This window comes from Mirounga angustirostris, unplaced genomic scaffold, assembly GCF_029215605.1.
Source record: "Mirounga angustirostris isolate CCGP_5_RB_7025 unplaced genomic scaffold, mMirAng1.0.hap1 SCAF_3, whole genome shotgun sequence".
NCBI classification, from domain to species: domain Eukaryota; kingdom Metazoa; phylum Chordata; class Mammalia; order Carnivora; family Phocidae; genus Mirounga; species Mirounga angustirostris.
In genome coordinates this window covers 187,149,804-187,169,924 of record NW_026991711.1, presented here as the reverse complement: position 1 = coordinate 187,169,924, position 20,121 = coordinate 187,149,804, and the positions used below count along the sequence as shown (strand labels likewise).

At 46.4% G+C, this 20,121-nt stretch overlaps 1 protein-coding gene across 9 annotated transcripts in view; it reads right to left on the bottom strand.

Annotated features, from left to right (window-relative positions):
* The window catches only part of ARMC9 (armadillo repeat containing 9), a 150,167-nt gene that overhangs the window by 90,234 nt on the left and 39,812 nt on the right, over window positions 1-20,121 (bottom strand). For all 9 annotated transcript variants that reach the window (XR_010410338.1, XR_010410336.1, XR_010410337.1 and 6 more), the window contains 5 exons: window positions 12,493-12,527; window positions 9,660-9,771; window positions 6,246-6,338; window positions 1,567-1,657; window positions 13-136 (listed from right to left, as the gene is read on the bottom strand). Coding sequence is in view for 6 of the 9 variants with exons in the window: in XM_064587229.1 (XP_064443299.1) it covers window positions 13-136; window positions 1,567-1,657; window positions 6,246-6,338; window positions 9,660-9,771; window positions 12,493-12,527 (455 nt within the window). In the remaining 3 variants the exon portion in view is untranslated. The remainder of the gene's footprint in view (window positions 1-12; window positions 137-1,566; window positions 1,658-6,245; window positions 6,339-9,659; window positions 9,772-12,492; window positions 12,528-20,121) is intronic.

The following is a 20,121-nucleotide window of genomic DNA, read 5'->3' as shown; positions in this document are numbered from 1 at the left end:
CACGGTCAGCACCTGAGGCTGAACTTCTGCAAGGCCCCGAGAACGTTCTCGCGGGTGACGATGTCCTCATCCTCCTCCTTCAGCCTTTCCTCCAGCATGTGCAGCACCTTTGTGCTCTGGGCCAGGTAGAGGCGACCTAATAATATAACCAGAGATGCACGGGTGAGAGAATTTATCTTGTGTTAAGTTAATGCCCCAAAATCACTTTCTATGAACACTTTGCATGTAATACATGTAGAGTTTAGCTAATTTTAGGTTCTAAAAAAAACTTAGAACCTATTTCTTCTGCAAAGTTGGTTTTATCCAATCAACTATTTAATGACGAGAAAACTACTCTTCTTATAATCGAAACATAATTCATCATGGGGCATCTGGGTGGCTCAGTCGGTTAAGCCTCTAACTCTTGATTTCAGCTCAGGTCGTGATCTCAGAATTGTGAGATCAAGCCCCGTGTTGGGCTCCACACTCATTGGAGAGTCTGCTTCTCCTTCTCTCTCTCTCAAATAAATAAATAAATAAATAAATAATCTTTAAACATAATTCATCACTATGTTTTTGTGGGGAACACTGCCAGATCTACAGGGAGAAAGAAGGTGAGGAATCTATATGTTATGGGCTCCTTAGTCTTTATAATAGAGGCTGTCAAATAGTAATGCTTTCTGGCCACACGCCTTGCTCCTTCTAGATGTACCCGTGGCCTGCAGAAGGAGTTGGGAACCATACCCGGGACCCTACAATAAGCCTTGAGTTATCACTAGCCCATTGTGGACTTGAGTCTTGATACAGATGATGTTAATGCATGTACCTTCGTTCATAATAAAGGTCTGCTAAATGGTTGGAAGAACAAGCAAATAATTGAGTGAACCAACTTTTGGAGTATCATATATTCATAATTTGAAAACTCCCTTTATTCACATTTAAAAAGCTGAAACAAAGCAGAACTTATAGAAGATAATGATACTTTGTAAAGTCATTCTGAATTCAGCTTTGGTGTGTATTACCTTTGGAATTTTCAAATCCTCTTGGTATAAGAGGTTATCCGCTTTTTTTTTTTTTTTAAGATTTTATTTTTAAGTAAATTCTACACCCAATGTGGGGCTTGAACCCACAACCCTGAGAGGTCAAGAGTCACACGCTCCACCGACTGAGCCCACCAGGCGCCCCCAAGAGTTTGTAGTCTCTTGAAGGAAATGATGCAGTGCCTATTGGGATCAGCTCTGATTATTTCACTAACTTTATTTTGCCTTAAGCAGAAAATTACAGAAAATGCATTACCTGTTATATACTTGAAAACAGTCTAAATAGTACTGTTACAAAACCAGAAAGCTTATAAAATAAAACCAGAAGGCTTATAAACTCTAAAACCATCAAAATTTGCTCTGACATAAACTAAGCAATGTGACAGCAACCAGCTTGCACGAGACACCTTCGATGCACTGAACAGGAATATACTGAGGAAACATATGGCGCCTTTAAGGAACTTGAAGAGGAATGTCCCCTTTCAAAGGAACAGAATGCACTACGTAAGACCTAGCCGTTCTCTTTGAAGAAAAGCTGACGACTCACCTTCTGCCAGGGACGCGAAGGCATTGACAAGCCGGGCCATGTACTGCCGAACCACCTCACTCCTGGACTGCAGCAGCTGGAGCACGCTCCTCTGCGGGCAGAAGCATCCAGAGAGGGAAACGATGAGGGTAAAGGAAACAGAGCCAAACATGCGGCTCCTCTGTGGGTGTGCGGTTCTCTGCCTCTGTGCGCAGTTATTAGAGGTGAAACAGACTGAAGTCAACACTTCATCTGGAAATCTCAATTTCCAACTGATTTTTTTTTTTTTAAGATTTTATTTATTTGACAGAGAGACACAGTGAGAGGGAACACAAGCAGGGGGAGTCGGGGAGGGAGAAACAGGCTTCCCGCGGAGCAGGGAGCCCGATGTGGGGCTCGATCCCAGGACCCTGGGATCATGGCCTGAGCCAAAGGCAGACACTTAATGACTGAGCCACCCGGGGGCCCCTCCAACTGGTTTTTTTATGAGAGCTGACAAGGACAAGTTACTGAGACTTCTAAGCTGAAAGACTGAATTCTACAGCGCGCTTAGCCAGTGGCTGGCACAAGGGAGGAATGCCATTTGTGATGACCACTGCTCCTGTTTTTCCAGGTTCATGATCGATCCAATACACGCATCTAAATTTGTTCCCTGCAAACCACAGTAAAGCTACAGTGCGTGGAGTTCTTTAAAAAAGGCATAAATTCTGAAGGACAGAGAGGGAGCACAAGTAATGCTAACAACACGATTTTGGAATCGGGAATGCAGGGTGGTGACAGACTTTAGCAGACCCAAGAATGCCAAGTCTCGAAGGCAGCAATGGGCAATGAGGAATTACTCAATTTACAGCACTTCATCCTCAAAAGGAAAAAAAAATAAAGAAGAATAGGTGAAAGCTGTTAAAGCTGCAGCTGGGTCCCACTCTTGCTGCTCCTCCCTACCGTCCTCCCGCCTACTTCCCCCCATCAGTCCGGGGGTGCTCCCTTGCAAGGCTAACACGAAAGGTTTCTGGGGCTGGGAGGAGTGAGTTGGACAGGTAGGCAGTCAGGGCCAGGGTCCCCAACAAGAAAATATGGAGTCAGGACAGCTAAGATAAAACAGCACTAACATCCTGTTTTGCAGCTTAGACAGGATCACACTTGCATTCTGTTTTGCAGCCTTTGCAGAAATGACTTCTGCAAAATGTCCTAAAATAAGACAATTAACCGCAAGCATTTGTCAATATCACGGGCAAGGGGCAGTTAAGACCTAAGCCCCCAGATGTCAGCAAAAAAAGACCATCAGCACAGAGACATTAACCCAATAGGTAGACAGATATGTGACCAAAGTCCTGATTGGGATGACTCAGCACACCCTGATTGCTTAAGATAGTTTTGCAGAAGAGCTGATAAAACCCCCTAAACTTAGAAACTCTGGGGGCAACCCACTCAGGCCCCCCGCCCTCTCCGGGAGCTTTACACTCTTGCTCAATAAACTTTGCTTTGCTGCCCACCACTCTTTGTCTGGTCTACCTCTTCATTCTTGGAAGCGGCGTGACCGAGAACCATGGGCACCAAGGGGACAAGAATCCTATTAACAGAGGGGGACACCTGGCACAGGTGAGCAGGGCTTCTACACCCAAATAGGGGGAAGGGACAGTGCCTAAATGCAGAATGAATACTGAACAGAGAGCACCCCATCCTATTCTCCTACCTGGCTCCCAGAAGGCTGCACCCAGACCTTCACCCTCTAGGTAGGAGATCAGAAGACTCTTCTTGGAGGAAAATGACCACCAGCCCAAGAGAAAAGAACCAGAGATCCTAAAATCAGAGGTTCCTACTAGACAGCCCACCTGGATCACTCTTAGTAAAGCTCTGCGTCTACAGGCCCTACCCTCATACTCAGAATTTCCAACTGGCTTTCATTCCCCCACTCAAAACATTATGAGATAACCAAGGTCTACCAGAAACCCAAGGCAAGTTTCCAATACAGGAGACAGGGTCAAAACAAATGGCGGGGGCAACCTGAAGGAAATGGGACTGTGCAGGGAGAAGAAAACCAGAGATAAGCGAAAATGTGTCACTCACAGTAGCCTCAGAGACACAAGAGGCTGTACTGTATCCATGAAAAAACAGACTGTCATAAAAAGGGGGAGTGAAAAACTCGACAGAAGGGTTGGAGAATAAAGATGAGGAGATCTCCCAGAAAGCAGAGCAAGAAGAAAAACAGAAAATATGAGAGAAAAGACAGAACCAGAGAACCAGTTCAAGAGGTCCAACATTCAGAGAGAGAACCGAGAAAACAGAGAGGAAATCATCAACAGAATAAAATCAAGAAAAGTTCCCAGGACTGCACTTGTCAGATGGAAAGGGCTCCCAAAGCACTCAAAACAATGAATCAAAATACACCTCATGAAAGACATCAGTGCGACATTTTTTAACACTGGTGACAGAAGACTCAACAGGCTGCTAGGGAGAAATAACCAGGCCACGTACAAAGGATCAGGAAATAGAATGACTTTGGACTTCTCAACAGCAACACTGGAACCTAAAAGACAACAGAGCAAGATCTTCCAAGTAATGAAGGAAAATTATTTACAACCCAGAATTTCATACAAAGAATAAAGACATTTTCTGACATACATCATCTCAAAAAATCTACTTCTCACCCATCCTTTCTCCGAAAGCTGTTAACTATAGGATGTTATTCTCTCGGTTGGATAAGAAAGAATAGTGATTCTCGAAAGTGTGGTCCTGGACCAGCAGCAGCAGCATCACCTGAAAACTTGTTGGGGATGCAAATTCGCAGGCCCCATCCCAGACTTACTAAATGGAAACTGCAGGGGCCCGGTAGTTTGTGTTTTAATGAGCTTTCCAGGTGATAAGACTGCATGATAAACTCTGAGAATAGCTCAGCTATTAGAACTCACTGAACGACCGGTCCAATTTCCTGGCTGAAAGGGCCAATCTCTCCGGTGTCATGGTGACATGGCATCCATTTTGCTCAAGTTTTCCTGCTCTGCAGATTCTCTGACACCTTAAGATAGCTCCAGCTCATTCCTTGCTTAAAATAAACCATGGCAATTAAAAATAATGACTTGGGGAAGAAATGACATGTCTTCGAGGGCTACAGAGATCACAGCATTATGACAAATATCACAAAACCTAGGACGTCTTTCATTAGAGAACACATTGTTTTTTATATATACAACCAAGACAGGCAAGAAGCCAATTAAGCTGTAACAGGCCACTGACTATTAGATAGGTTCTAATTTCCCAGAATCCTAAAATGGGAGGGAGGGGAATGCATCTCAGATTTAATGAAATAAGATAGTTTTAGAAAGATTCAATATTGAATTTACTCTTTGAATCTGAGTTTGTAAAGTCACAACAATATATTTTTCAGCTGCTTCATGCCTGATAAGTTGGTTTCAATGCCATTACAAAAATAAGCAGAAATAAAAGTAAAAGGAAATAAGTCAAAAATTTGAGAGACTATTTTTCAAACTAAATACAACTCTTTCACGGGAGCAGCAAGACTACATTCAAAGAATAAACTGGCAACTCAAGGGCCCCTGGGTGGCTCAGTCGTTAAGCGTCTGCCTTCGGCTCGGGTCATGATCCCAGGGTCCTGGGATCGAGTCCCACATGGGGGCTCCCTGCTCAGCGGGAGGCCTGCTTCTCCCTCTCCCCCTGCTTGTGTTCCTGCTTTCGCTGTCTCTCTCTCTGTCAAATAAATAAAATCTTTGGAAAAAAAAAAAAAACACAAAAACTGGCAACTCAAAATTCTCCAACACTACGCCTGTGTGCAGGATAGACTAACGTGTGATTAGTTCTGCAGGGTGCTGTTTCATCGGCAATCCTAAGGGATGTTGATATTCCACCCAGTGCACACCCTGTGAAGCTTCAGAATAGGGAGGTAAAGTATTTAGATCATTTTGGATAACACTGAATGCAGATAATGAAATGCAGTGTCTTTCTATATGCCATGTTCAAGATCTCACTTCTCCTCCTGTCCAGTGAAGCCTGCTGTTGATAACAGGTAACAGGGTGAAGAGTGGGGAGGGAAACCACCACGTATTGGCTACTCTGTGCTGGGCACTGGGTTAAGTACTTCCCACACGTGACCAAACGCAATTATCCCCACAACCTCACGAGGCAGGTGATGGCTCCTTCTCCGAGATAGGAAGCGCCCACACACCCAGTATCTTACTTAAGGTTACCTGGCTCATGGGCAGTAGGGCAGAGGTTTAAAACCAGTTAATTTCACTCCAAATCCCATACTTTGCCCACTGCATCATCAGATCTATCTGGTCCAAAACTATATACAAATATTGTGTTAACATATTTTAAGTCAGGCCCAGATGAAAAACAATTGAATTGGCTTACCTGCCTTGCCCGCCATAAGTCATGCTGAGCTTGCAGGACTCATGGTTAAGGGGTGGAGTGAGACAAAGAGTTGGGATTTTGGGAAAAGGAAACATGACAGGAAAGAGCTCCAGAGTTGAATCAAGCAGTTCTAACCTGTTTAGCACTCTATTAGAGGTGAAAAGTGGGCCAAAGTCTGGGGTAAGTAGCAGATCTCACCAGCTACCAGAAGCTCGAGGTTGACATGCGGTCACTAGGCTGACATATCATATAAAGTCAAGCCGCCCCCTACTGCTAAGATCACCCCCTCGAAATGAAGGCCCTGGCTGGGCTCTGGCCCATCTCTCACGGACCTGGCTGTGGCTGTGACAATCCAGGAGGTCGTTGCCGACGTAGGCTTCCAGAACGGTCTCCCTCTGCTCTCCAGGATGGGATGTGGTCAAGCGCTAGAATGAAGAAAAAGAAAAGTCACAGACCCAAGTCTTAATATGGAGAAAAATGTTCATATAGTGGGTATCTTTTAAATGGCAGTAGCAGTAACTACATATTTAACCAAAGTAAATAATATTCTGGTAGGGGGAGGGTGGGAGTAGCTACCCAGGCAACCAGTCAACTAACAAGAAGTTGTGATATTATATTTCCTAATGGGTGATGTAGGAGTCAACTCACACACATGAAATCTCCAGAGAAGGGAAGTGATAAAATGCCCAGATGGTAAGTGTATAAATAAGGGAGAGCCCACCAACACCTAGAGGTTTTCTCACACAAAGGGGCTCTAGAGTTGGCCCCTGAAGGATGAGCAGGCTATTTAGTCAGCACAGGGGAACGTGAGCATGGGCGGGGAAGGAAGTGTGGTACAGGTCTGGGAGGCGTGCGAATGCAGGAGGCATGTGGGGGTCGGCACAGGGCAGGTTGCTGAGGGCTTGGAGCCAATGCATCGCCAACAAACTAGACTTTATACTATAGGGACTGATGCAGCAATACTGCGTGTGCGTGTGTGTGTGAGTGTGTGTAAGGGGTAGGTGGTAGAGTTTTGTAGATTCTGAAAGTCATAAGCCTCTTGCATTGTATTAAGGAAGAATTCACTTACTGTCCAGGGGGCTAGAAAAAAAAAATGTTCTATGGGGAGTGTGTGAAATGTGTATGAGTGTGTACAAGCATGAATTATATGAGAAAGTCACAGAACTAAAGTGAGCAAATGTCCTTGCTTTTCCAGGAAAATCCTACTAAAGACCCCTGAGACTGTGGGCCCTGCCTCTGCTGAGGAGGGGCTGACGTGTAAAGAACCACATGGAAGAAGACAAGAGCAGCAGAAACCCCCAGGACTGAAAGGTGGAGGCCTCCAGAGGCGGTGTCGCTGACAGACTGGATCCACCGAGGCCGAACAGGAAGGCCGTGAGGGGAGAGAGCACCATATTAAAGGAGGGTGTGCCGAGAGCGTCACAGGTGGGGGCTGCCGCCCTTCCATCATCCAGTTCCCTGAAGCCGGGGCCAGGGTGCTGGAATGGGGTGGAGGGGTGAGAAGCTGGAGGGGGACACAGACAAGATCTTAAGACACCTCTTTATTCTTCCTGGTTATTCTGTGACAATGTCATTCACTCAGCAAAGGAATACCCTGTCTCACCAAGAGGCTCAGTAGCACGGATTGAGAGGAGGTGCTGGGTGGACAAAGTGGGAGCCAGAGAATGAGTTTGCTAACTTGAGCAGACAGAGGCAATGTGCGGGGTAGGGACAGTCCCCTGAGATTCCTCACGCTGCCCACCCACCCTAGTCAACTGAGGCAGACATCACCAACTGACCACAGGACTCCTGCTGATCCTGGATGCATCCTCAGAGTACTCCTCAAGACCATATTCCAGGAAGCACGACCAACCATCAGAAGTGCAAGTGAGGAGACCCTTTTCTATAGAGATGGGGAAATTACTCAAAGCCATTTTGACGCCAACATACCCTGAAATTCAGGGATCCATGAAGGCGTCTGACACGATTACAGCCTAAGTTAGAATGGCTCATTCAGTTAAAGAGCCAACCAGTGTTGGCCTAGACCTGCAGTTCTCAAGGTGTAGTCTGTGGAATCCTAGGGGTCCCCAAAGACCTTCCAAGGAGTCTACAAGGTCATGATTATTTTCATAATAATACTAAGATATAATTTATCTTTTTTTAAAAGATTTTATTTTATTTCTTTTTAAGATTTTATTTATTTATTTGAGAGAGGGAGAGAAAGTGCACAAGCAGGCGGAGGGGCAGAGGGAGAGGGAGAAACAGACTCACTGCTGAGCAGGGAGCCTGACGTGGGGCTCAATCCCAGGACCTTGGGATCATGACCTGAGCCGAAGGCAGATGCTTAACTGGACTGAACCACCAGGTGCCCCTAAACATTTTATTTTTTTAAGTAATCTCTACACCCAGCATGGGGCTCAAACTCAAGAACCCGAGATCAAGAATCGCATGTTCTACTGACTGAGCCAGCCAGGAGCCCCTGATTTATCTTTTTCATGGTCAATCTCTCAGAGGCTATATGAAGTGTGACACTGTGATGAATCAATTGGGGAAGCGGATGTGAGAATCCAGCTGTCCCTCCATCAGGCCAGACATTAAAGAAATTTGCCAAAATATAAAAAAATGTCACTCTCCTCATTATTTTTTTTTGTTTGGAAAATAGTTATTTTTAGGGCACCTGGGTGGCTCAGTTGGTTGGGCATCTGCTTTTGGCTCAGGTCATGATCCCAGGGTCTTGGGATTGAGCCCCACGTTGGGCTCCCTGCTCAGCAGGCAGCCTGCTTCTCCCTCTGACCCTCTCTACTCTCGTGCTCTCTCTCTCTCTCTCTCTTTCAAAATGAATAAAAGCTTCAAAAAAATGTAAAAGAGGAAAATGGTTATTTTTTTATATTCAAAAATATGTTATTTATGTTATGTTCTGGGTTCATTGCTGTTCATCTTAAATGAATGAATATTTAAAATGTTCTCAGTTTTGGGGCACCTGGGTGGCTCAGTCATTAAGCGTCTGCCTTAGGCTCGGGTCATGATCCCAGGGTCCTGGGATCGAGCCCCGCGTCGGGCTCCCTGCTCGGCGGGAAGCCTGCTTCTCCCTCTGCCCCTGCTTGTGTTCCCTCTCTCACTGTGTCTCTCTCTGTCAAATAAAATCTTTAAAAAATAAATTAAAAATAAAATGTTGTTTTAATTTTTAATACTATAAATATTGGTATATAAAATTCACATAAACTAAACCCTTTAAGGTCCTCAGCAATTTGAGAGTGCCAATGGGTCTGAGACTAAAAATCTTGAGAACCACTGGCTTAACTGGGACCAATCTGAAGAGTGGGAAGAAAAGCAACAATTCAGACGAGGCTTGACTTCCCTTAAAGACTGGTTCATCAGTGTCCACCCCTGCTGTCTGCTCGAGTGGCCCCAGGGAGCACCTAAATGCAGAGGTCTTTGTGAAGCTGTCACGAGAGTGACTCTGGGCTCTCCCGCGCCGACCCCGCTGGCTGGGAGGCTGGCTCACGACTGACGACGGGGGCAGGCTTGAAACTGCACAGAGCAAACGACCGAGGGACAGCACGGGCAACTGCGAGCTCAACACCCGGGTTCTTACCAAGAGGCCAAGGCTGTCTTCAGAAGCTGTTTTTACCTTTAGCTCTTGGTGTCGGCAGGCAGCACGAAGAAGCATTTGTGGTAAATGGGGTACAAGATACAAGCAAGGTAGCCAGCCAAGGAAACCGGCATGGTCTTTTTTTTCTTCTTAACTTCAAGGGAAAGGTACATACCCAGCGCAGAGCCTGCAACAAGAAGGCTTTCAAGCGGTCACTCCCCCAAATCAAATCCTTCTTCAGTTTCTCATAATCCAAGGAGGGCAGCAATGGGACATCCTTCAGTTTCCTACTCAGCCACACAAGTTCAGAGAGAGGGAGAAAAGGGCAAAAGGGCACATTCATTAGACCTCCTGAGTATCGGGACACCAGCAGTGGCCCAGCTGTTTTCCCCCATGGGAGGGGGAAGGGGCCTGGGGGGTCAACTTCCTGTGATTCTATAATCATTTCAGCATAAAACAAGTCAAAAACGACGGTATGGTTTTCCTGACACTGTGCAGGGAATATTAATACTAAGATCAATATTCCCGCCACAATGCTAAACGGGGGCTCATGAGGACTTGGGTGAAAAGATGCATGATGATGGGTTCTTGGGGTGCCCGGCTGGCTCACTCGGTAGAGCGTGCAACTCTTGATCTTGGGGTTGTGAGTTCAAGCTCCATGTTGGAGGTAGAGATTACAAAAAAAATAAAATCTTAAAAAAAAAGATGAAGGGTTCTTCTGCTCTTCATTGACGTGTAACTGAGCTACATTACATTAGTTGCAGGCCTACGACATAATGATTCGCCATTTGTACATAGTGTGTAGTGGTCACCACACTGAGTCTCTTTACCCTCTGTCACCATACAAAGTTCCCATGTTTCCTTTCTTGGGATGAGAATTTTTAAGATTTACTTTCTCAGCAACTTTTAAATTTGCAATACAGTATTACTGACTATAGCTCCCAGGCTGTCCACTGCATCCCAGGAGTTTCTATTTTATAAGTGCAAGTTTGTACCTCTTGGTCTCCTTCACCCATTTCACTCATTGCATTAGTTTTAAAGGATGGAATAGAGGTAAGGGTGGGTGGAAGGGTGGAAAGGAGGTAAGACCCCAGGGGGACAGCATTTAGGGTACTGTAAATTTTCTTCATATGTGCCTATAGCATTCAACTTTTCTATAATGAGCATGTATTACATTATAAAAAAATACTACATGCTAGTTTTCTTAATGTTAGTTTTTAAAAGACAAAATGAGGTCCTCTCATAGGGCCCAGGAGAAAAGGCCTGAGAACGGGGCAACAGATGAGATCCCAGTAAACGCTCCTGGGAGGAGGCTCTATTCTGCACATCACACAGCAGAGCCATGCACATGTGCACACTCATTATTCTGACACGTATTCTCCTGAGGCAGATACCACTGTGTTTGGAAGGAACACAGATACTTTAGAAATTCCAATTACAAAGAACTGGCCAGTCTTCTTTGAAAGTGTCAAGGCCATGAAAGACAGAGTCTGAAGAATAACTTCAAAAGAAAGGAAACACAGACATGGCAACCACATCAACGTGTGATCCTGGACTGAATGCTGGACCAGACGAAGGACGTAATAGAGCAGCTGGTAAGATGTGAGAAAGGCCTGTAGGTGAGATGATACGGCGTCAGCATTAATTTTCTGACTTTGATAACTGTACCGGGCTTACGCAAAATATCAACATGCGGAATCTGGGTGAAGGGCATAGGGGAATTCTTTGCACAATATTTGCAGCTGTGAAATTATTTCAACATAAAAAAAGATTCTTTAATTTAAAATTTAAACAAGGTCTTGTTCTAGAAAAGAAAGTTCCATTTGTAAAGCCACATCTAAAACTGTTCTATAGCTGGGGTGCTTCTTCTGGAGGGAAGGGAAGTTGTCAAACGTGGGCCATAGTTACTTGCCCATAATGGCAATATTAGCCAATAAATTTATTGCCAGCTAAGTTGCTCAGCAGCCCCACATTTCTGTGGTCCAGCCACTCTCCCATTGTCCAAGAAGACTGTGTCATACCTTCTCCTTTGTCCCCTTTAGCCCCTCCACTGACTACCCCCTTTACTCTCTGCAGGTAAGCTTGCCTCTTACACCACTGGGAATGACATTAGCAAACACCCAGAGAGTTTATTAAGTCCCCCAGCATTGTACTAAGTGCTTTATACACATGAACTCATTTTTATCCTCACAATAACCCTATAAGAAAGTTATTACTATTATTGTCCTTTCACAAGTGAAGAAACTGAGACACAGGGAAGTTACATAAGTGGTCCAAGGTCACAGAGCCGGCAGCAGAGGTGGGATTTTAACCCCGGCAGTCTGTCTCATAAGCACTACATTATACAGCCGTCGTCTGAAGAGAACAAAGTGCAGGGTCAGTGTCAGACTCAGGCAGGACTGAGGAAGGAGGCCGGCTGTGTCTCTCCCAGGTGTCTGAGTAATCTGACAGCACCCCCCGAAACCCCACAACAAGGGGGGTGCTCAGAGGGTCACCAGAACCCACCCTGGTCCTCATGCCTCTGCCAAAGGTTCTCAACTTCCTTGTTACTGCAACATACACACCGGATGAAGATCCCGAACATCAGACACCCACACGGTGACAACCTAATCGATTTGGATAGGAATGCTCAGGCATCCACAGAGCCATCCTGTGGCCCTGGTCACATGTGAGCCAGCAAAGAACATAAAATTTAGACACTGCAACGTGCTGTTGACTGCCCTACAATAGAAGATTAATCTCTACAGAATATCATAGGAACAATTCAACAGTTTTTTTCCATTTGATGTGATCTCTCCAAAATAAATAGAATTAATACTAAAAGATACTTTTAGTTTAACAGTATTACTTATAATTACTGGTATTTCCTTTATATCCACACGGAGCTCTAGCTAATCAAAGGCTCTCCTCTAAGCTAGGCTGTTAAGATGAATGTTTATTAAAGTTTGAATTCTAGTTTTACCTAGAGCTGTTTACCATCCTAACAATTCCTAAGAGCAATTACTTACCCGGGTGCCAAGGAGGCTCTTAACATGGTTGAAGCCTGGGGGTGGGGGGTGGAAAGAGAAGAAGAGAGACCATGTTAAGCAGTGAGAACGATGCATTAATCCTAAATCACTCTACTCACACAGAATCAACAGATTTGCAAAGGTTTTGATCCATCAGGATTCGCCCATCATAATCATGTATGATTTAAAAATTAGCCCAAACAGGGGTGCCTGCGTGGCTCAGTCGGTTAAGCGTCCAACTCCTGATTTCAGCTCAGGTCATGATCTCTGGGTCATGAGATGAGCCCTGCGTCAGGCTCTGCGCGGAGTCTGCTTGTCCCTCTCCCTCAGCTCTACCCCCGCCCCCAGCCTCACAGGCACGCTCACTAGCACACTCTCTCTCTAAAACAAAGAAAGAAAATTTTAAATAAATAAAATAAAAATTAGCCCAAACTGAAGTTAAGCTACACACTACTCAAGTAGTTCCCAAGCTGCCTACCACCCTTGGTTTGTTGCGACTCTGCTCCAAGGAATACTCCATAAAAAAACAAACGGGTTCTCCCCAACCAAACTCCCAGAGGCGCTTAAAGCTGCCTAGTCAGATGTCACAGAGAACAAAAGCAATGAAAATCGCTTTATTATCCTGACCTTTTTCTTTATTAAGATTTTCTCTTTAGGGGCGCCTGGGTGGCTCAGTCTGTTAAGCGTCTGCCTTCGGCTCAAGTCACGATCCCAGGGTCCTGGGATCGAGCCCCGCATTGAACTCCCTGCTCAGAATTTCTACCTGAGCAGAGAGTGAAATGGAAGCATTATGTCTCCATTGCTGCTCAGCTGCAGGCAAGGAACCTGAGCCTGGCCCTCAGCCGTTACCACTCCCTGAAGCCAGTGGTCATGGGGTGGGGACGAGGATGGATGGGGGGCCACAGGAGCAGGCCAACAGCGAGATGAGGAGCTTTGCCCATGCTTTGTGACATCAGAAAGTGTTTTGAGAGATCGGTCTAAGCTGTAACGTGACGAAGTGTCCCTTGGTCAAAGTGTCCGCAGATGTACCGGGTGGGATTCTTGAAGAGTCTTTAGTGCACTGCTGAGTGTTGAGAATCTCAGAATATGGTGTGTCCCAAACTTCATACATCAGCCGTTGGCTTTGGGGACAGGCAACCCTCTAGGATTAGTGTCTGCAGGCACTCGCTTTGGAAGAAGCTGCTCTACAGGACGTCGCTACCGCCAACTCTGCAACACTAAGAGCTACGTGCACAGCACGGGACTGCAGGGGTGCGTGCAGGAGGCGAGGGCTGAAATGAGACACTGTGCACATGGCATTTGGGAATGAGGCTGAGTCAGTGGGGTGGGAGTGCTGAGTTCCTGAATGCACTTTCCGGGCAGGTGCCTCTCTGGCTTACCAGGTCACAGAGGGCACCACCCTGGGTCCTGCCTCCACCCTGTGGCCTGCGGTCATCTGAGAGCCTGGGGCTAGGCAACGTATGCAGCACCATGCTCAGGTGGGGAAGTGCTAGGGGCCGGGGTGCTGAGGCCTCTTGGGCTTTCTGTGACCAAAGCTAAGCGTGGAGAGACAGATGGGCATTAGGTCACAGCAGGCTGTGGACTCCACGCTGAGCACTTTGGACCTGGAGCAACGACAGGTATAAAGCAAGACAGTAACATGATTGATGCCTGTACGTACCTACATCCCTCCTGAAACTTGAGGGCATAAATAAATAAGACACAACCAGAAAGGTCACCCCTGCTCCCGCATGCATGAGTAATCAGACAGGTGAGAGCTTTGAGACTGAGACCGGTTAGGAAATGTTGCTTTAGCCAGGACAGGAAGAGGAAGAGCCCGAACAGACACAAAGCAACAAAGACATGGGGCAGGAGGGAGGAAGGCGCTCAGATCCCTAGGACTGCCTGAACACAGGGCCCAAAAGAGGGAAGAGGCTTGGATGATTCGCAGGTGTTCTCCGGAGTGTCATTTGCCAAGACAGGAAGTACAGGAGGGGAGACCATCTGTCTGGAGGAAAAGATGAGCCTGTTTTTGGACGTAGAAATGATGTGCCTATCAGACATTCACAGGGAGAAAGCTTGTAAGTCTGAGTCTGGAAGTCAGAAGAGAAATCTGAGCTAGAGGTACAGACACTCTCTGCCAATCACGGTCCCACCAACTGGCTGAGATCAAAGGTGATCAATCCTCACATCACCAGGGTCAGGTCAGGTATGGGATGGACACTGGGGTAGGAGGTGTAGCAAGGAGAGGTGAGCTAGGTGTGCAACACGGAGCACACGGAGCATGAGACCCAAAAAGGCTGCCTTGAGGTGCAGAGGCGAGGCAGACAAGGAGCAGGCATCTTGCCAAGACTTAAGAAAGCAACATAACGGACAAGGTAAGGTCTGATGGTGTTGAACTTCAAGCCAGGGTCACCGTCCACACAACAGCAAGCTTTAGGAAGAATCCTCCTCAGCAGAACGATGCCAAGCAGTGTTTCCTGAGCAACTGCATGAGGCCATCCAAGAAAGGGTCCCCACCACCACTACCGCCACCAGCCCCAGCCCCCTGCAGGTTTTTACTGCTAAGAAGGATGGCTGATTTTGAAGTAAATGCTTTCTAAGATTTGCATGTCCTGAGCCTTAAATATATATAATGCAATCACACCTGGCAGTATTTTAACTTATATTCCCAATGGGGTCTACTTGGGAGTTGCTGAAAAAGAGTTAATTCCCAAATGGGCCATTTTTCCAAATAAGGATGCATTTAAATGGGAATTTCTCCAGCCAATGAACCCCAAAACCCACAGATACCACTAGGCAGGACTTGGGACTCACCCACAGAGCTATGCTTGGGTTTCCACCTTTGGAGTCAGCACTGGACTCTGTATCATGGTCAGCCCTCCCCCTCCCCACTCCCGCCCTACGATGGATGCTCTACATGGGTAAGGATGGTCACTCTCCTCCATCAGGCACTCCTTCCCTGGGGTGTCTCTGCATTTGTGCTTACCCAGTACGAACAGAGGGCTAAGAAGAGAGACAAACCACGGTGCTTTCCCATGCTATCTGCAGATACAAAGATGTGTGCTGCATCATTATTAGAAACAGCAAAAAACTGAAACGGCAACTAAAGGTTTGCAAGAGGAATGGTTAAACGGACCATACTGCTCTTAAATTAAAACTCTAAAAGATAAGGAAAATATGAATAAATCCAGAAGGATATAGAAAACTCTTTAAACTAGTTGCAGAGTGATATGTCTAATAAAAACCTTAATTCTATATACTTTTTTAAAGTCTGGAAGGATGGATGTGAAACAGTCACCAGGGTCACCTATGGAGGGAGAGGAGATGGGTAAGTGTGAGGGAGAGACGGATTTGTGTTCAGTTTACTATTAGATTGTTGTTTTCCAGTGAGCACATTTGTGTATTACTTGTACAATCTTAGAAAACAAAAAATCCCTGCCTTTTGTGCCCCGAGGGAGATGCTTCCCTTCTTACAATGATCAGATTGCTGAAAATGTAAACACAGATTTACCTTGTCTCCCAGGAGATACTAACCCATGGTCTGGAGCCTGAGCTGGTGAGGACTGCAGGATGACAAACCAGGGGGTAGGGTGGTGATAGGCAATCAAACTGGAAGGGGCCACCTGAGAGAGTTCTCTTTTCAAAAAATCAATCCCGTCATTATTAGTCCTTCTGTGAACATTGGAATTTGACCACCAGCTCTGCTCATGTGAGTGGAGTTCTGGACACAGTTATGTGGGCATGAACTAGGCCCCACTCATGGTGTCTCCTCTGCAGGGCCCTGCACCAGCATAATCCCCCTGCTCCAGGGGGTGAATTCCTGGCTTTGGGGGTTTGGGAGAGAACTGGGCACGCATAGCCCTGCTCCCTGCTTCCCGGGTGGGGGAAGATGAGTGCTCCCAGGGAGCAGAGGTCAGTCCTGCAGCCCTTGGGCCCTCGCTGCCAGTGGTGCTAGGGGAGGGGAGGGGCTTGGCCAGAGCTGGCCATCACTGGGTGGCCACATTTCTTGAATGCCAGGATTTAAATGTAGGAAACCCACCTGTCTACAAAGAAAACCCACATTCTCCAACATAAGCTTCATCAGGGTTGATGGCAATATTGCCAGCCCCTTTCTCCTTTATTGTCCTATTTTCCAAATGGTTCAGGTTTATAGGGTACAATGAATTGGAACACTCAAGGTCAACAGAACAGAGAGGAGCTGATGGAGGACCACCCTAAAGGGCACGCTGGGCCGTGCCCACCTCTTTCTCTTGAAACTGATGGCATTGTGTTTGGATCTAGCGTAGAACTTAAAACCCTGGCAAATAAGAAAGCAGCCCTTCTCTCAATCCTACCATTCAACCACTAGACTTCCCATCTAAATTGTACCTTCACACATTATAAATCCAGTATCCTACACCGACTGTAGGCTTGCCCAGCCAACTATGTTCTATTACACTTTTACAAGGATGTTCTTTTACAGTGACTCACATCCACTGTTTATCATCTTAGACAGAAATCCATGGGAATAATAAAAGATTGTTTGCAGCTTTTATTGCTTGTTCCTAAGTCAGTGACTCAGGAGAAAGAAAATGGTTAGGAACTAAGATAAACAGAGCTCATCCTCTCTCTTCTGGCTTCTAAGGCCCAGAATCTGTACCTTAATACCACTGTAACAGGGAAGGACGATAGCACTAGTCTCTTGACAAAAGACATTAATGTCTAATGGGATAAAATACCAGATATGTTGGGCCCCCCCTCCCTTTTAAACTGCTCCTTATTCACATGATATCCATTTTAAATAAGCTGGATGCATCACTCCGCCAACAGAAAGTGAAAATATAAGGATGCTTGTATATGCAAGATAGGATGGGATTTTGTAACACAGACCTGAAAAACACTTAAGTATTTGCTGAACTAATGAATAAGCGGAAGGGAGGGAGGAAAGGAGTAGTCCTCTTAGACACAGGTCCTGCTATGCTAATTCCTGCTAGAAAGCCATCCTTTTTGGTAAACATGCTCCTTAACTGACCTACAGCTAAACGTACAGGGTACACAGAGGGTCAACTCAGCCAGTCCTCAGGGATGTGGCTTGCAGCCCCTCATCCTGGAAGGCCCACAAGGAAGTTACTTTTCTGAAACTCGGACGTCTCTGTGTGCTTTCCTCACATGTAAAAATGGCCGATTCTCTAAGATTTCTGCACGCTAAAACCATTGGCCGCACAGACCCTGCAGCTTCTATTTTTTTAAAAAAGATTTTATTTATTTATTTGACAGACAGGCAGAGAGAGAGAGAGGGAGAGAGAACACAAGCAGGGAAAGCAGCAGAGGGAGAAGCGGGGCTCGATCCCAGGACCCTGGGATCATGACCTGAGCCGAAGGCAGCCACTTAGCCTACTGAGCCACCCAGGCGCCCCTCTGTAGCTTCTATTATCCACGTGTCTATGCCACCACCACCCACGGCTCTACAGTGCTCCTGTGAGCAGCCGAGTGACGGGGTCAGGGACATCTGCTCTCTGCCACGTTACTATGTCCTTTCTGTGAAGACCCACAGAAGAAACTGGCAGTGTAAAGGGCCCAGGGAGGGCGTCAGTGGCCCGGGACCGGTCTGCCCGGGGAATGTGCGGCGGGCTCGGGGGCATTCGGCTCACGGCTGTGCTTCCCACGTTGTGTGTGTAGCACGTGTGTTGTCTCAGTGTGGTGAAAGGTAGCTAATGAACACCACGCAACTGTCTCTCTTCCCCGGGGAGGAAATCAGGTACCTGCTCACAGGGCCGTGCGGCATGGGCCGCGAGGAAGCTCCGAGCCGGTCTGTCCCTGCTTCCACAGGCATCCGGCAGCCCTGACACGCTCGTTTGTACTGTCCTACCCTCATTGTCCTTTCACCACAATTTCTCCCCCCGCCCCCCGCAGCATTACTGACACGCAGTTGACAGAGGACACTGTGTAAGTTTAAGGTGTACAAAGTGCTGCACTGATACATGAATAGACTGAAATGATCACTGCAATCAGGTGAGTTAACACGCCCGTCACCTCAGTTACTCTGCGGGTGGTGCTGAGGACATTTAAGATCTACCCTCTCAGTAACCTTCAAGCATATAATGGAGTATTGCTTTTTTTTTTTTTAAGATTTTATTTATCTGACAGAGAGACACAGCGAGAGAGGGAACACAAGCAGGGGGAGTGGGAGAGGGAGAAGCAGGCTTCAGCCGAGCAGGGAGCCCGATGCGGGGCTCGATCCCTGGGCCCTGGGATCATGACCTGAGCTGAAGGCAGACCCTTAACGACTGAGCCACCCAGGCGCCCCTAATGGAATATTGTTAACATTAGCCACCATGCTATAAAGTCCCAGAGCTTATTCATCTTATAACCAGAAGTTACACCCTTTGACCAACATCTCCCACTTCCCCCACCTCCCAGCCCCAGGGAACCACCACTCTACTTTCTGTTTCTATGAGTTCTAACCACAATTTTGTTCTTTCCATCTTCTATTTTTTTCATTTCTCATATTTGTGTTTTCTCATAATAAGCTGCTTCAGACATACTTGAGAAGGAGGTAGGGTATACATTTTTTCCTTAATACTAAAAAAGGCCTCTGTTTATGAAGACCCTAATATTAATGTGCAAACCCTCCCCCTTAATTAAAAGCTATGGCTCTAACCCATGGGGGTGCCTCAGGATCCCCTGGCACTTCCTTCTGAACTGAATACGCCTGGCTCCACCATTGAGCCTGTGGCCCAGACAGCAGGTTGAGGTGAGCTCCAGGGACATGGGTTCAAGAACTTTGAAAACGTCCGCAGGAGACACTGGTGTACTCGTTCCCCAGGTTAAGAACCCCAACACAACACCACATGCCTCTGGATGAGCTATCCTAAGAAGGACGCAACATCATCTAAGTAATATTTTGCCCTGGGATGCAAACGCTGAATCTAATCACGAGAAAATATGAAACACAAAAAGGGAAATGTTCAATTTTTTAAATGAGGGAACAACTATAGAGGACATGGCTCAGGTGACAAATTGGAACATGCCCAGAGGGGCGCCTGGGTGGCTCAGTCATTAAGCGTCTGCCTTCGGCTCAGGTCATGATCCCAGGGTCCTGGGATCGAGTCCCGCATCGGGCTCCCTGCTCAGTGGGAAGCCTGCTTCTCCCTCTCTCACTCCCCTTACTTGTGTTCCTTCTCTCGCTGTGTCTTTCTCCGTGAAATAAATAAATAAAATCTTAAAAAAAAAAAAAAAAAAAGGAACATGCCCAGATTAGGTAAGAGCATCATAAAGACATTAAATTTACTGAAGCGGATCATTGTATGGTTACATAAGAGAATACTCCTTTTAAGAAATGAACTCTAGGGGCGCCGTACTGGCTCAGTCGTTAAAAGCATCTGCCTTCCGCTCAGACCATGATCTCAGGGTCCTGGGATCGAGCCCCGCATCGGGCTCCCTGCTCCGCGGGAAGCCTGCTTCTCCCTCTCCCACTCTCCCTGCTTGTGTTCCCTCTCTCGCTGTCTGTCAAATAAATAAATAAAATCTTTATTAAAAAAAAAAAGAAAGAAAGAAAGAAATGAACTCTACACTGGAGTAAAATGCCATAATATATGTGATTTATTCTCAAATGGCTCAGAAAACAGACTGTGTGTGTGTGTGTGTGTGTGCGCAGACAAAGTAAAC